General features: G+C 45.6%; 1 protein-coding gene across 1 annotated transcript in view; it reads right to left on the bottom strand.

Moving 5' to 3' along the window:
• Positions 1-15,812, bottom strand: part of MUC4 (mucin 4, cell surface associated) — a gene marked incomplete at its 5' end in the record, with an annotated part of 68,523 nt that extends 52,711 nt beyond the window's left edge. The window contains one exon of the mRNA XM_081085977.1: positions 15,731-15,812. Within this exon, the coding sequence (XP_080942103.1) occupies positions 15,731-15,812 (82 nt within the window). The remainder of the gene's footprint in view (positions 1-15,730) is intronic.
• Between the last annotated feature and the right edge of the window lie 2,269 nt (positions 15,813-18,081).

Here is an 18,081-nt window from a genome sequence, read left to right as displayed (position 1 = left end):
TCAGCTGGGACCCAAAGATCAGCTGGGACCTGCCCTTCCGCACCAGATGCTTGCGCTTCAATTGCCAGCCAGGCCTAGAAGACTGCACCCATGCACAAATTTCGTGCACCGGGCCTCTAGTATAGTCAATAATATTGTAATAACTGTATGATGTCAGGTAGGTACTAGAATTATTGGGGGGGATCACTTCTGTAAGTTATATGAATGTCTAAAACCATGCTGTACACTTGAAACTAATATAATATTGAATGTCAACTGTAATAGATTTTTTTAAAAAATTTAAATACTATGGGGTGGAGGTGCAGAATTCTCATAGAGTCAGGCACATGATTAGGGTTGCTTCAAGTAAAAACAATAAAAACACCTCAGGAATATAACAACTCATGGCTGTCTTGCTTATGAGGAAGAAGGCAACGTTAGACTACAAGGGTAATCAGACCATTTAAAACTCCATGGTTGGAGAGAGTATTAACTCTTTCAATGTGAATTATAGCAATTTTTAAAAAGCAAATTAAGTTTCTACTCCTTTCTTTTCTTTTTCTTAATCCTCTCCTGAGGATATTTTTCCATTGATTTTTAGAGAGAGTGGAAGAGAGAGGGAAAGATAGGGAGAAATATCGATATGGGAGAAACACATCAATTGGTTGCCTCCTGCACATGCCTGACCAGGGCCCAGGAGCCTGCAACTGAGGTACGTGCCCTTGTCTGGAATTGAACCCGGGACCCTTCAGTCTGCAGGCTGATGCTCTATCCCAGTGATGGCGAACCTTTTGAGCTCGGTGTGTCAGCATTTTGAAAAACCCTAACTTAACTCTGGTGCCGTGTCACATACAGAAATTTTTTGATATTTGCAACCATAGTAAAACAAAGATTTATATTTTTGATATTTATTTTATATATTTAAATGCCATTTAACAAAGAAAACTCAACCAAAAAAATGAGTTCGTGTGTCACCTCTGACACGCGTGTCATAGGTTCGCCATCACTGCTCTATCCAGTGAGCCAAACTGGCTAGGGCTCCTTTTTTTACATTTTTAACATTTGTCCAAATCTAGCCAAAACTTATGTAAGGGCACATACCCTAGCCCTGGTCACATCATAACATTATGTTAATTTAATTGATCATGTCCAGTGTTGTTGTTTTCAATTTATTTGCTATGCATAATATTTAAATACCAAGCTGTTTGGTTTGAAATATTTTATTGCACTCACACTAGCTACAGACAAAGCCTCAGCCAGCTCTAATTTATTAAAAATAAGTGACTCACTTGCAAACATCTATACTTAAATAGTTACTAATTACAGGTGATACACTTCTCAGCTGGTGTGCATGAATGCATGGACTGAGCTTCAGAGTGTGCTAGGAGAAACTTGGACCCCTATTTAATCCGAAATGACTGTGCTTCAACTTTAAACGGCACTTCCTTTATTTGAAATTATGAGTAGATTTGTTTACAGGACAGCAAATCTTGTGCCTACTCTCTCCTCAATAAAGTTCCAAAACTTGGTTTCTCCAGATAAAGTTTGAATTGAAAAACATTCAGTAATAACTCTGCAATTATTATTAACCTTATTTCATCTTCTCAAGCATAAACAAGCGCATTCATCCTTCATCTGCCTTTGAGTCACCAGACAGAAGCTATTGACAAGCCAAACTTACTAAACTTATTACAGGTTCTTGGCAGTCAGCATCTTTCAGAGCCTGCATCACCTCTGTAAAAATCAACATCAGCAGCAAAAGTTTCTTGAGAGCCCAGTCCAATTTTGTAAGTAAAGATTTTGTTTGTTTGTTTGTTTATAAAAGTAATACAGCTCCATTTCCAGCAATGTGGCAGAAGAGATAAGCCTTTAACTACAAAACCTGCAAATGCCAGATAATGTGCAATACGTGTTTTATAAATGCAGAGCTGAGATCAGAAGAAGGGAAGGGCAACACTCTGGGCTGAAGGAATTGAAAACTAAGATGGTAAGTTAGTGCGTTTATGAAATTTGCAGTTTTCTGAGATCTAGTGTTTTGAGTTTTAACGCTGTATGGGGAAAGAAGACAGTGATCTTAAGTCAGGACACTGTAAATTGAATATTTTCTGCATAAAGCTGGAACCCTCAGTGAAAAGGTGAACTAGAAACATCAGGAAGAAATAAGGAAAAGAAAGATGAATGAAGGATCTATATATATAAAAGCCTAATGTGTAAATTGTCCCCTTGGGAGTTTGACCAGGAGACCAGAGTTTGATCACTCATTATGACATGCGCTGACCACCAGGGGCAGCGCAGAATGAAAGAAGGCCCCAGCTAGCGGCTGGCAGCTGGGGAAGGGAGGCTCCGGCCGGCAGCTGAAGGCCTGGATCGGCCCTGATTGCTGGCCAGGCCTAGGGACTCTACCCGTGCACGAATTTTGTGCACTGGGCCTCTAGTATGATTAAGAAAAGGAAAGAATTTAATGATACAGAAACAATTGAAAATAAAGTCAGTAAAGTCAAAAACTGTTTTTTTAAAGAAAAAATAGACAACCCCCTGGCAAGGTTAATTAAGAAAAAAAAGAAGAAGAAAAGAAAAGAAGGAAGGCCGTGGCTGGTGTGACTTGGTTGAAGTGTAGTCCCATACACCAAAAGATCGTGGGTTCCATTCCTGGTCAGGGCACATGCCTAGGTTACAGGTTCGATCACCAGTTGGGGAGCATAATGGAAGCAACCAATCCATCTCTCTCTCTCTCTCTCTCTCTCTCTCTCTCTCTCTCTCTCTCACTTGCTCTCTCTCCTTACCCCTCTCTCTTAAAAAATATCAATATATATCAATAAAACATATCCTCAGGTGAAGATTAAAAAAAGAAGAAGAAGGAAGGAAATATTAATAATTAACCTAACTTTACAACTTAAGGAACTAGAAAAAGAACAAACTAAACTTAAATCAAGCAGAAGGAAGGAAATAATAAAGATTAGAGCAGAGATAAATGAAATAGAGAATAGAAAAGCAATAGAGAAAATCAATGAAACCATAAGTTATTTTTTAAAAATATATTTTTATTGAGTTCAGAGTGGAAGAGGGAGAGAGAAAAACATCAATGATGAGAGAGAATCGTTGATCAACTGCCTCCTGCATGCCCCCCACTGGGGATTGAGCCCGCAACTCAGGCATGTGCCCTTGACCAGAATCGAACCTGGGACCCTTCAGTTCGCAGGTCAATGCTCTATCCACTGAGCAAAACCAGCTAGTCCTATTTTTTAAAAAAATATCAACAAAAAGACAAAATTTTAGCTAGATGAAATAAGAAAAAAAAGAGAGAAGACCCAAATTACTAAAATCAGAAATGAAAGGAGACATACTAACAATTCTACAGAAATATAAAGGATTATAAGATAGTACTCTGAACGATTATACACCAACAAATTGGATAATCTAGATAAAATGGTCAATGTTTGTTTTAGAAACACAAAACCTATTAAGACTAAATCAAGAAGAAATAGAAAGTCTGAATAAACCTATAACTTGTAAAGAGATTGAATCGGCAATCAAAATATTCCCAACAAAGAAAAGCCCTGAACCTAATGAATTCACTGGTGAATTCTACCAAACATTTGAACAAGAGCTAACACCATTCTTCTCATACTTCCCCAATAAATTGAAGAGGAAGGAACACCTCCTAACTCATTTTCTTAGGCCAGCATTATCCTGATACCAAATCCAGGCAAAGACACTATAAAAAAAAAACCAACCCACTAGTAGTATACTTTCCACTATGACCAACATTCCTTATGAATTAATGCAAAAGTGCTCAATAAAATAGCAACAAATCAGGTTCTGCAGCATATTAAAAAGATTATATGCCATGAAATATATTAAGGAAGACATACTCATTAAATACAAATTGCAAAATAGATAATTGAGAGGCCAAACGTGTAATCTCCCTACCCAGACAACTACATTGTTTTTATGTCTTTCTAGGATTTTTTCTATGCTTTAAAAATATAGTTTAACTTACCCAGTATTTATAACTTAATACCCTGTTTTTAAATTTTACCTGATATCATGAGCATTTCTTCATGTTTTTATTTTTTGTAAACATAGCCTGAGGATAGACAACTCTTGGATGGTAGTTTTTTGTCTCTTTCCCTTTTTGGACACATGGAGGAGCTGGGTCCAGGGGACTGGACCAGCTAAGCCCAACAGCAAGATCTTGGGTGTTGCATGTAAATAACTCCCCTTGCTGGGCTCTGGAGGACCCCTTTTACAGCAAAGCCATGTCCTCCACCCAAATCCTTTCATTGTTGCCATTCCCATCCCCCAGCAGCACAGGTCTCAGTCCTGGAGCACTTCCCTGAGTGTGTCCAACTGTAATCACCTCTCTGTGGCCTAATGAGAGCTTGGGGATTGTGCACTATACTGCTTCTTTGCTTGCCTTTCTTTAATAAAATTTACTTTATACTTGTTCTATTGTGTTGCTAGTATGCTTGTGATGTGTGTGTGTGTGTGTGTGTGTGCGTGTGTGCCTGCACGCGCACGGATGTGCCCATGCCCCTTCTGGAACATTGGACATCACCTTTATACATTAAATAATATTCATCATAAGAATAGCCTATAATTAACTTACTATTTTCAATGTGTCTCTATTATACGAGAAGCTTTGATGACTACCTTTGTGTATAAGATTTTGTTTTGTTTTTATTAGTTCAGCTCATTTTCTTAACATAAGTAGAATTCTGGTTAATGCTGTCATAAAAATTTTCATGCCCTTAATACACATTGCTAAATTTCTTTGCAGAAATGTCATGCCAGTCTACAGTCCCATTCGCATTATATGAGAGTGTACCTGTTCCAAAGATCCTTCCCCTTTGAAAAAAATATTTGCTTGGTAATACAAATCTTAAATCTTGTCAAACAGGGCTGTGTCTGTCTTTTGAATCTTTATTTAAAGAACTTGCTAGTCCTGGGCTGAGTTGATTAGATGCTTCTCTAGGGAGTAGCAAGGTGGGCCACTTCCTGTCTATGACAGTTTTATTGTGTAAGAAGGGGAGTAGGTGCAGTTTTAACAAGTCTCTAAATCTGTTGGGCTTGTTGCTAGAGGGAAGAGATTAGTGTTAGTTACAGCAAAACTACAGTGTTGTATTTGTCTTTCATCACCATTTAAATAATACCTCTCAAGCCACTCCTTCAACAGATTGTTCGGCTATTTATGGAAACAGTTCGCAGTTAACCCACTCTACTAAGCTTGACTAGGTTATTCGTAGGCCAGTAAACCATGGAGGGAGGGGGCTCCAGCTTTTCTGGAACAAACTGAACTTCATCGTTTACCAAAATGCAAGCCAGGCTACCCAGTTTCCATCAGTGTTAGACAGCCAACGCTTGTTGGTCTCCCCTTGGCCAAATTCATAACATATTTGCAGAACAGAGCTAAGCTTTTGACTGTGACAAATTGATATCTGAGAGAAACAGATTCTCTTCTCTTCTCTCTCCTTTCTCTATGATACTTCAACTTCTACTTCACTGAAAAGACCAAAGCCACCTTACTTCATTTCCTTTGATGTCCTAGAATCTTCTATATCAGGAAATGTCTCTGTCTTCACCAGGCCCCCTATCCCACACCAAAAGAGAGGCTCAGTCTCCACTGAAAGGCTGTACACACACACACACACACACACACGCACACACACACACAGTGTCCTGTCTGATTCCCTCCCCCGTCCTTGGATGGTGTAGTCCATCATTTCTCTCTGTCAATGAGTCTCTTTCTGCATTGTTCCTTCTCTTCCACTGGAAATCACATTTAGGTCTTTCTTAACCTAAAATAAAAGCCTTTTCATCTGTCTTGTGTCCTCCTTATCCCCATCTTTGTTTCAACCATGAGTATCCCCTTTTTCATCTTCTACTTCTCAAAATGTACCCGCAAATTGAATCACCTCACTGAAAACACTTGCCTCAAAAGTTACCCAAAAAAATGTCTTCCTAATCACCAAAAACAATTTTCTCCTCAGTTCCCATTAGTAGCTCTGAAACTTGGCATCATTCATTCATTCATTCATTCAACAAATATTTATTGAGCAACTACCTCAATATTCTCTCCTTGAACAGTATTCCTTGATATTTGCACAGTCTTGCCCCCGCTAAAGCTGGACAATTCTCCACCCAACACCTTCCCTTTTCCTCCTGTTTCTTTGCCACTTCTCTTTTCTTCTCATCCCACAGATGAAGTCAGTCTTCTGGGTACCATCTCCAGTCCTTTCCCTCTCCTTCTACACCTTTTTTTTCTGGTTAAATTACATCTACTTTCATGCCTTACAAATCTGTAATATTATCCTGACTTCACACTCATTTTCCAGACTCACCTTTCCAGTGATTTCCTAACTGGTAATGTCAGTCCCCCAGGTATTAGGGCCAGAAACCCCTGAGTCATCATTGATTCCTCCCTCTTCCTTATCCCCAACATCATAGTTTGGCAGCAACTATTATTCCTCCAAATTATTTCTCCCATCATGGTCTCTTGGGCTCTTGTGTTACCCTCATTACTCTAACTTTTTGTTGACATGCTTATTGATTTGAGAGAGAGGAAGGGAGAGAAATAGAGAGAAGCATCGAATGGTTGCCTCCTGCACGAACCTCGACCTGGGATTGAACCCCAGGTATGTGTCCTAACCAGGGGCCAAACCCACAACCTTTCAGTGTATGGGACAATGCTACAACCTACTGAGCCACACTGGCCAGGGCTCATTACTCTAACTATTGCCACAGCCTCTTAACTGCTCCTCCTGACTCCCCCATTCCCTACCTTGACTCTTAGCTTCCAACACACCACTGCTGAATTGTTCTTTAGCTATGGAACCAGGAAAAAGAGTTTCGTATATCACCTCCTTAGCAGAGATTGCTGTAGAAAATGCCTATTGGCTGCCCTGGAATACAGAGGCTTGGATCCTTAGGGCATGGGTCTAGTTGCCTTACTAGAGCCATAGAGAATGATGACTGGAACTGTTCCTGTAATCCTCTCACAACTGTGATAAAAAACAAACAAACCAGAGTCCTGCCAAAACCGGTTTGGCTCAGTGGATAGAGCGTCGGCCTTCGGACTGAAAGGTCCCAGGTTCGATTCCGGTCAAGGGCATGTACCTTGGTTGCGGGCACATCCCCAGTAGGGGGTGTGTAGGAGGCAGCTGATTGATGTTTCTCTCTCATCAATGTTTCTAACTCTCTATCTCTCTCCCTTCCTCTCTGTAAAAAATCAATAAAATATATTTAAAAAAAACACAAAACCCAGAGTCCTGAAGCATGTGTCCTCAGAGGGAGGCCATTTGCAGCCGGCTCACCTTCCTCTGGTTGTGGCTGAGAAGTGTGTAAGAGTCTCGTCAATAGGTCTGTTTGCACTGTAGGACGTTTCTGTAATGAGGAATGCTCATTATCAAGGCATTTCTACCCCATAGGCAGTTTCCGTGGAAGACGTAACCTTCACTTTGAGTTCTTGTGTATCAATTGACTTGTGATTAATGACTCATACAGTTGAGAATACGGGTTTCTTTGTACTTCTCTCACTAGGTACATACAAATATTGATAACGCATATTTGTATAGGTTGCTATAGTTTCTCTTAGTTAATAGTACCCCCATTGAACAGGTGTGGAAAACTGAGATTTCAAGAGGTTAAGTGACTTGTCCAACATTACATAGCTTGTAAATGACAGGGCTGGGGCTCAAAGGCAAGAGTAAAGACTTGGAAGTTGTGAGCGGTGGCTCAGCTGTGGGACAGTCATCGAATGCATGGCCTCTCCACAGCTGGGTTCTTCTAACCCTACCTCAAAAGAGCTGACGTAAGAAATGGAGAAATGGTGACCGACCTGCCCTGGGTTCTTGGCCTGCCACATGCTCAGCGGTCTGAGTCTGGGGGCACATTTTCAGGATCAAACGATGTGACACCAGGCTATTTCTGCCAATTTTCCTAGTGGCTTCCTTTCTGTGATGATGTCAGAGTGAGTTGTGATGGGTGTTGACCCCTTGGAGTGATAAGAATATTGTCAGCAGACATGTGTGACATCACCTAAGATGGGTAGTTTTTAAGAAGTTCTCTCAGGGACAGTGAGGGCCCCGGAGCTGGCACTGAGATGTGGCATTCCTCACTCTGAGCCTTGAGGTCCTCCATGGATTTCTCTGCTACCACTGAAGTCACTCAGCTCTTATCCCTTGAACTGTGTCTGGTGGGAGATGTCCAACAGTTGTCCTAATGCTCTCACGGCTGCAGGATGACAAGGGTGATGGTGCCAATAGGCAGCATGTCTCCTGTGTAGCCCTCTGGTGACTCCACAGGTATGAGGAGACAGTGGGTGTGTTGTTGACTTAGATAAAGGAGTGGTGGCAGAAATGGTGATGATGGGGGAGATAACATTGCCACAGAGTGGTGCAGTCACTCCCTGCAGAGAAAACAAAGCCTGTGTCATGCATGATTATGTTGTGGGCAGAGGCTTGTTCTTAGTGCCTGGTCTGTTTGTCTTGAGCTATTCCAGGTACCCATTAGCCACATCACCCACAAAGTTTCACTTTTCTGCTGTTATTTCTTGATTGGTGAGGCTCTTTGCCAGGCTGTGCCTAGGGCAGTATAGAGCCAAGGAAAGCACCTAACTGCAAGGATAGCTTTGAAGAGAACATGGACTCTTCAGCAGGTGTCCTGAAAGGTGTGAAGTTGGAGGGGGAGGCAGAACCACCAGCCTCGCTGCCCTGTGTAGAGAGCCCTGAGCCATTTGTGTGTCTCAGCTTCAGGATTGGCACAGCCAACCCCTCCCCCCCCCCCAAACCACCCCCCCTCATCAAGTCGGGATGCGATCTCAGGCCCTGTCACGGAGGAGGAAGCAGGTTGTGCAAACTGTTGCTCACACACAAATCTTCACTTCCCAGGATCAAGGATGAAGATTCTGTCATTCCCTCAGAAACTCTTGGTGTCCTAAGACTGACATGTCTGAGAGGTTCCTGGGCTGTGGGTGGCTTCAGGATTCTGCCCCTCTGTGGTCAGGGTTTGTGTTCCCATCTTAGAGGAAACAGAAACTGACCAGCGCTGTGACTACTGGGTATTTTTCCTCCATTGTTCTTAGAACTCAAGAAGAGGAAAAATGCTACCTCAAAATGCCCTTAGGACAGTGGTAGGCAAACCACAGCTCGCGAGCCACATGCGGCTCTTTGGCCCCTTGAGTGTGGCTCTTCCACAAAATACCATGTGCGGGCATGCATGTACAGTGCGAAGTTGACTTAAAACTTTAAGTAAAGTTTATTAAGTTAATTTTAGGGAACGTTGTGGAGTGAAAGAAGATGTAGTGTCAAGGATTGAGAAAGGTATGTTGAGATGGTTTGGACATAGAGAGGATGAACGAAAGGAGATAGACAAAACAAGTATACAAGATGAATGTGGATGGGAGAGTTGGAAGGGGTCGACCTCAGTGAAGGTAACTCAACCAGACTGAGGACGTTTGTAGCAAAGGCCAGCTTAGGAGTACCCTAATTAAGTTAATAACAATGTACCTACCTATATAGTTTAAGTTTAAAAAATTTGGCTCTCAAAAGAAATTTCAATCATTGTACTGTTGATATTTGGCTCTGTTGACTAATGAGTTTGTCGACCACTGCCTTAGGATAACTGATCCCATGATATCGCCAGCACCTGGAACAGTGGCTGGAACACAGGAATTACTTCACAGACATCTGTTGAATAAATGAAGACATCCCTTCCCCATCTCCTAGTCATTGGTTCCTTCAGCTGATGATGGTAGATAATGCCAATACCAGTGAGATTGAGGTTACACCTGTTTCTCCTTTGACTGCCACAGTGGTGCTGGAGCTAGGAGGAACCTAACATGATGGGTGGAGCCTGGGAGGTGTGACCAGCACTGCTGCAGAATCGCCAAACTCCTGGGGGCAACTCTAGGTTAGGAGGGTGTGTGCCTGCCTTGGATGGAGCCAGAGAGAGATGAGCTCCAAAACCAAGATGGTGGAGGCTGGAGATTGAACTTTTGAGGAGAGGAAGGCATTGGGGGAAAAGCAAGTTGGACCTGTGCTGGTGAGCATATAATCAAAGCTGGGTTTTGATGCTGTTGGCTTGGTTCTGGAGCTTCCAGGGTTATCACCAGGGGCAACCGTGGTGCTTATCACACCACATGCTGGGAGAAATTAGGTCAAATGACCTGTGGTGATATCGAAGGTAAAGCAATGTCTGGTCAGGAGGCATTGTTTGGAGTGTGACTTCAGTGGTGTAGTTGGCAAAAAGAGATAAGGTTCTTGCCTTGGCGCCAACCGTGCAGGGTGGATTCTAAATTGTTTTCCTCAATGTTATTGACCTAATTTTTGAGGGCAGCTCAAAGGAGGTGGCTCCATTTACTAATAAGGGATACGTGAGAAAGCTGTAACGATGTAAGTGACTTTTCTGATACCCCAGTTTCCTCAGAACACAGCTCAGCTGGACTTTGACCTGGGGAGAAGGGAATGAAGCAGGAAAGCTATGTTGTAGTAACTGTTGTGGTTTGGTGATTCCCGACACACATGGTTCTTCTGACACCCCCTAACGAGGCCCTTTCTGAGGTTGAGATGGACAATTAACAGACCATGGAGTGGTTAAGAGCATGGGTCCTAGAGTCAAACTGACCAACATTAGCTGTGTGACTTGGGCCAGTTATGTGATCTCTCTGAGCTTGGGGTCTTTATCTATAAAAAGTGGGATGATGGTAGCTAATGCCAATACCAATTGGGTAATGTATGCAAAGTGCTTAGCTACATACCTAAGCTCAATAAATGGCACTCTGTGCTGCCTATTACCTTGGTCTCTACAAACTTCAGGAATCCTGGCAAAGGCAGCAATCCTTGTGACTGTGTCCTTATGAGGACAGAGTTTCCATTTACTATTGTTTTCACACTCATCCCTTCCCTTCGCAGATCCCCACTGCTACCACCAGGCCAAACCACAGCATCTTCTGTCTGAATTCCTGCAGCCGTCTCCTATCTGGTCTCCCATATCACCCTGGCCCTCTTCCAATCTGTTTTCCCAACAGGATCCAAAGCGATTATTCCAAGGTTCAAATCCAATCATGAGACTCCTTTACCTAAAGCCCATCACTGCCCATTTTAGTTCCTTAAAATCCACCACCCACTCCATGGCTTACAAGGCCCTGCAGGATCTAGCACCTGCCTACCTCTTTCAAGTCCTCTAAAGGGTCAGCTTCATTTTGGACTCAGCCTCTCTTCCCCTGCCTGGCTCAGGCTTTCCCGCCCCCAGTGCCCACCCCTCCCTCTGGCTTCCTACTCAGCCTTCAGGACTCAGCTCATATGCACCACACTTCCTCAGAGAGGCCTTCCTAGACTCACTCATCTAAACAAAGTCTCCTTATTTTACTCTCACCATAATATTCATTCAGTACTTACAACACTATCATAATACTTATCACACTACATTTGTAGCTGGGAATTTTTCTGTCATTATTTTATGTCGCACTGTATGCTAGAGCTTAGCTACAAGAGGCTGGGCCCTGTCCCATTCCTCACTGTGCACATGCAGTACTGCCCTAGCACAATGTCAGCTACATGGTAGGCACTGCTTCAGTAATAGTTTAATTAGCAAGTGCATGGATGAATGAATGATGGATGAATATCTCAGCAGGGGTTGTGCATGCTTCTGTTCACGGATGGGCTGGGCTGCTGTGGAGGTGTGTTTGTCAAGGGTTGTGAGCTGCAGTGCAAACCCAGGGAATGAGGAATGAGAACACTGGGTTGTAGTCCCAGGTGCCCTTTTTATGGGCTGTGTGACCTTAAACAAGCTTTGGAGGTAGGAACCATAACTTACTCATCTTTGTGTCCAAAACGCTTGGCACAAGTAGAAGTTCAGCAAGTAAATAACTCCAAATGCTTCCCTATTCTGAATTCCTCCAAACCCACTATCAACAGCACTTTTAGAACTCAAGCTGCAACTTGAGTTGGGGTATCGATGTAGAGAGCAGATGTCTGTGTAGACCTTTAAAACGCACACGTGAAGAAGGGAGCTGCCTGCAGCACAAGCCAGTGCCCTCTGCGCGAGCAAGGCCAAGGCTACAGAGGCCACAGGCACAAGCACAGGTGCCCAGCTCCGGGGCCTGGTTAGAGTCTCACAGAAAATCTTTAGTATTTCAGCTTCTACGAAGAGCCAATAACCTGGGTTCACATCAAATTCAGTCCGCAGCGCTGTGCTGGGGTGCGGGGGCGATGCAATGATGACTAAGTATCTGCTTTCCATGAGTCCAGCTTAGTAGGAAGGAAGATGAACTATAGAGGCAAAAGTCTGGAACTAGTAAGAGAGACAGCCTACAACGTCTTCAGTCCTGGTCTTCGGAGAAGCGGCTCTAAGAGCTACATTACGTGCCTATCTGGAATGTTCAGCAGTTTCACGAAACCAGAGGGCACAGAAGCAAACCACTTGTTTGAGCACATAAAAGGCTAACCGCTTCTTGGCCTCCCCTGGCAATGAAGATAGATATCGCTCGCCTGTAAAACACCGCCAGCACAGCCTCTGCCTCCGGAGCTGTGCCCAGAAACCAAGGGCGTGGAGGAGATTGCCAGCCAAGGAACCGTGAGGCACCGGTGTCAGCCAGAGCGGGGCCTCCGACTGGTGGCAGAGCTGGCATTCAGTCCGAGCGTAAGATAAGCCACCTTCTGAACAAACCACGCTGGCCCTGGCAACCCCACAGGAAGGACAGGGTTTGTTTTCAAAGGTTCAAGGATTCTTGGACGAAAGAAAATGCCTCTGAGCCAACACAGGTGCCCATTCCGTTCCCGGCTCCATCACCCTCCTCACCCCTAATCTCCCAACTCTAGAACGGAGTGGTTCCTGTCTCAAACAAGATTTCATGGCTCTTCCATTTACACCAAATACTACCTCGTTTTATCCTCTCCACGAGCCAGTGAAATAGTCTCTTCCCATTTGACTCATCTTGCCAATGCAAACACTGAATTGAAGGGACTTTTCTCATGTTCCCTGGGCTGCTAAGTGGCAACCCTGACATGGGGCCTTCTGATTTGAAATTCCTGCTCTTCACTGTACATATTGCTAAACAATTGGCCTAAATTGGATTGATTTTCTTTTTCTTTTTTTTTAAAAAATATATTTTATTGATTTTTTACAGAGAGGAAGGGAGAGAGAAAGAGAGTTAGAAACATCGATGAGAGAGAAACATCGATCAGCCGCCTCCTGCACACCTCCTACTGGGGATGTGCCTGCAACCCAGGTACATGCCCTTGACTGGAATCGAACCTGGGACCTTTCAGTCCGCAGGCCAGCGCTCTATCCACTGAGCCAAACCAGTTTCGGCTGGATTGATTTTCTTGACAGGACCTCTTGTTCAGAAACTCACTCCTTTTGGATGTCCCCAAGACCAGTGAGAGCTTCTGGAGGGGAGGGAGTAGATGAAGGGGAAGACGGCCTGTGGAGGGTTTTGGTTCCCTTGGTGGCAAGTTGGGTAGGTCTCTCCCAGACCAACAAACAGATTGGAGGTCCTCTGAGAGGCAGAACAGGAGACCCTTCCCTCTGGGGCCCTCTGTGATCAGGGAATTCCCCTGTCCTGCCCTTGCTACAGTCCCATAACATCCCTGTGGCCCCCACAGGGTGGTGTCCCCTTGGTTACTGGGCCACTCATAGCCTGAGGCTTATTTTGACCCCGTTTTTTTACTGCAGGGCATGGAATCAGGGGTACCAGGCTTCCTTCTGAGTCATTCCTACCAGGAGCCACTGAATTCCAGTTGGCCCCCTGCCCAGCCCACCTTTTTCACCTCCTTTCCTCCTTTCACATTCAAGATCCGGGGCTTTTCCTTAAGGAAGCCCTTACCACTGTGACACTTTTGTGGTTTCTCCCTCTGGCCTGGGCAGAGGCTCTGATGCCTGCTCCAGGGGTGGCTGGACAAGGGTGTTGGCAGCAAGCAAGTGTGGAAACAGATCCTAGATTCAGATATAGGCAGGTCACTCATGAGCCTCCTCGGGCATCCAAGAAAATGGTACCAACCAGTTTCCACTCTCCCAGAAGCTCCCACGAGAAGATATGGGAGGCTAACTGCCCATTCTGCGGAGACTACTTTCTCCTCCAAAATCCTCCTGATTCCCAATCAGATGCTTGGGATGCCACCTCCCAACCCACAGCCACCACCTTTCCTGGCCCTTCTCCATTCTGTCCCCTCGATAAAGCACAGGACTCAGGACTCCAGGGCATCCCTGCCCTTCTCCAGGGTTATCACAGGGACTCCCTTTCACCTTCATGGTCCTTCAATCCCTCACAGCCCATCGCTCCCCACCTCGCTTTCCCTCTCCACTCCCACCCCAGTTCTTGCCCCTTTAGGCTCCTCTCCACAGACTTCCTGGCTCTTCCTGAGCTTGAGGACTCTAACACAGGGCCATGTGCGGAGCTGGTACCAAACACTTTTTGTACTGACTTTAAATCACAGAAAATCAAAACTTAAGAGCTTAGGAATCTGCAGGCCACGCCATTCACCACTCCACTTTTATATCGAGGAACTGAGACCTGGAGAGAGACACACTAGGACCTAGTCACAGGGACCAGATCAGTTCGTGGCAAAACCAAATCTGGGCCCCCAAATGCCTAACTCCAAGCCAGCTTCTCCCCATTGCCCACGGTCAGGACCCCCACGGACACGCCTTCTTCACATCCCTCTATCTTATTCCCAGGACAAGACCCAGGACAAGCCAAGTGGCCTGGCTCTAAAGGTTCCTTCTTGTGTGATGAGTCGGGGGAAGGGAGCCCTGGTTGGGGAGGGGTTGGGGAGGTGGTGGTTGTTTCATTCGCTCTTAGCCAAGCCTTTAAACATTGTGAAGAAGGCAGACCATTCCCTTCACCAGCATTGTGTCTCTTGTTATCTGTAAGAGAGCCTGTTCCTTCCAACCCACTACCCATGAAAAGATTTCTTAGTGAGAGCCTCCCCAGCCTTATTGAGCAGGAGAAGGCGCTGTGATCCTCTCTTTGGTTTGGGTTCCTGGCCCCTCACAATCTCCTGGGCCCCAGATCCTCTCAGAAGACTCAGACATCCAGAAATACAGAATAAAACCTGGTCCTAGGGCAGATGGGGCAGCTTGGAAGGTGGTGGGGAGAGGTCAGGGAACATCATCAACAGGCCTTGCTTCCACCCGACTCCAGCTCCATATACAGAGGGGCGTGGGGGAGGCCAAGGCCAGCACCAGGGCGAAAGCCCTCCCCTAAGGACATTAGCCCAGGAAGAAGCGTTTAAAGCCAAGGTCAGAGGCAAAAGGCTGAGTGCCCTCATGTCAGCTGCCCTCCCGTTCCCGCTTGTTTCTCCCGCCAGCCTGCCTCTGCCGTTCAGTTCTGCCTGTCTCCTCTGATGTTTCTCCCCTCTGTGTGTCTGTTTTGATTCATTTGTTTCTCATCTGTCTTTTCATCTGTCTCTACATAATTATAGAAATTTTTCTTCTGATTCTGTCACTTAGTTCTCATGTGGGTTTTTTTCTCTCTGTCAATCTCTCTCTTCAACTCTCTCTTCATCTTTCTATAGTTCTGCCTACCTGTCTTTTTCTCTCCACAAAATAAGTGCCAGTTCTCCCAGTGGGTTTCCCCAAACCAGGGAACTCCTGACCCTCAGATATCTTCCTTCTCTCTGTGTCTATCTTCTCTTTTCTCTGTCTCTCTAGCATTTACACCTCTCTCTCTCTCTCCCCCACCCCATGACATGCTCCGGCTTCCCTGGTGACCTCTCAGCCCCCAGAAAGCTGCCCCAGGTGCATCACTTACCCATGACCACTGGCCAAAGGAGGCAGGAACATAAGCAGCTCAGGAATACCCAGGGGACCCTCCTCCAATGAGTCCCCCTCATGGCTCCAGAGAAAGTCCTTCGGGCTCCCCGGGGACTGAGCGTGGAGCAATGCTGTGAGAAGCAGAGGTGAACCTGTCCCCACTGGCTGCCTGCCTGAAACAGGTGTATTTCCCGGAGGGGCCAGAGTACCCGGGAAAGAGAACAAAAGAAGGTGGGGCCCCACGCCAATCATCCTTGCCCAGTCTTTTCTGTCCTCAATCTCCACTCCCTTCCCCCACCAGGAAAAAAAAACACCCTATACAGTCATTGCTCTTCTCCTCGTCAGCCTGAGCCAAGTAGGAGGAGGGATGGGAGGGGATGGGAGGGACTAGAAACCAGGGAACACTGGAAATGAATGGCCCCCCTCTGGCCTGAGATCCTGGGCTCTCTCCTGCCTCCCCAGGGGCTGCCCCTGTACTGCTGGAGCTGGGTCATCCCAGGAGAAGGCAGGGGAGAATGAGAAAGAAAGGGGCCAAGCAGGGGTGAGTTCAGGGCTGCATGAGTAACAGAAAGAGTGAGATTTGAGGAGACCCTAAGGAACATGGGGAGTGGGGGGAACAAATCGAGGTGAGAGGTAGGACTCAGAAATACCCTGTATGAGACTTGGGGGAAGGAGTGTTGGGCTTAGAATATCTGCTCGGTGCCAAGCATATGGTAGACCTTGGCCAGATAGTGGATTTCTTGAGATAAGAAGAGAGAGGGTCTGGAGAGCCCATGGCAACTTGGGGAAGTAGCTTGAGGCATCTGGGATGGGTAGTGGGATGGAGGTTAGAACTGGGAAGAAGGAATTGTGACCCCATGAGGAAGTGAGGGTACTAATGGAGATGTTGAAGCTCAGGTCACCTCATTTTGACCTTTTGGGATTCACAGGCACCAAGAAGGGATAGAACCCCAGACAGGGTGTGCCGAACAGAGTTCTGAAGGTGAGAGAAGGCAGGTGGTGTAGCTCTGCAAAGGAAAACAACGGAGGCCTCCCCCCACCCTTTGCCCAGTGAGAAGCTTCTGGTTCCGCCGGACTTGATTCTGAGTGTGGGGTCTGTGAGTGATTGGTCCCAGAGCAGGGAGCTCAGGCTCTCAGACACCATGAAGTCCAGGAAGAGGAATCGACGTTTCCACATTCCCAGGCAAAACTAGCCTTGCCCAAGGAGAGGTAGATGCCTGACACTGTGGTGCCATCACAGGGGACCCATGAAGACCCCACCCTGTTGGCTACTTGCTTTCTGAAGCTAGAAGTCCAAGAACAGCTGAGGCCCAAAGGCTGGACCTTGCAGCTATAAAGCAGATACTACAGAGAAGGAGCATGGTCCCCCCCCAGCAGTCCCTCCGCCTCTGCATGGGCGAGCTGATCTTTTCTTTCCTGGGAGCAGGAAACTCACAAAGGTAAAGAGGGATTTTAGGCACCTGGACAACATAGGAGGATATCACTGAAGAGAACTTTCAGAGATGCCAAGGCCCAACTTGGCCTTCTTAATATATATATTAAGGGGATTCTGGTTTATCCAGAATCCCCTTCCCCCTGATGTTTCTTCCTCTTAGTAATTTTTTATTCACTGGCTCCTACCGTGCTCCTTGGCTATAAATTCCTGCTTGCTCAAGCTGTATTCGGAGTTGATATATATATATATCAGTTCTTGCTCATGAGTTCTATTAAGTTGCTGTGTGTTTTGTTTGGTGGCACTCTGCACTAGAGTTTCCCGTCTACAGAAGAGGAGGAAGAAAGCATCTCAGGTTAAACTAAAGTAAGAGTGGGACATCTTGTTGACCCAGCACAGATAACCTCCCACTTTTCAATACAAGGAAGGCCAGAGGCACAGAGCGTTCTCCAGAGGCTATTGTGGTGGCCAAGACTCCAACCCAGGGTACGTGGGCTCCACCACCCAAGGCAAGTCAAAACCTCTTTTTTAAAATATATTTTTATTGATTTCAGAGAGGAAGGGAGAGGGAGAGAGAAATAGAAACATCAATGATGAGCGAGAATCATTGGTCAGCTGCCTCCTGCATGCCCCACACTGGGATTGAGCCCACAAATCGGGCATGTGCCCTGACCAGGAATTGAACGATGACCTCCTGATTTATAGGTCAACACTCAACCACTGAGCCACGCCAGCCGGGCAAGTCACAGCCTTTTTGAGCTTTGCTTTCCTCATTTATAAAAAAAGGGGTAATATATATTTAAAAAAAAAAAAAAGAAGCCAGGGCTGGATAGTAGTCATTGTGGTAAAAACTATTCAGGACTATTATCATGGGGAAATTATAGTCAGGACTATTGCAGTAGGAGAAAAGGGACCTC

Source organism: Myotis nattereri, assembly GCF_964212035.1.
Source record: "Myotis nattereri genome assembly, chromosome: 3".
NCBI lineage: Eukaryota > Metazoa > Chordata > Mammalia > Chiroptera > Vespertilionidae > Myotis > Myotis nattereri.
Note: the sequence above shows the minus strand (reverse complement) of the source record. Positions and strands in the feature narration are given on the sequence as shown.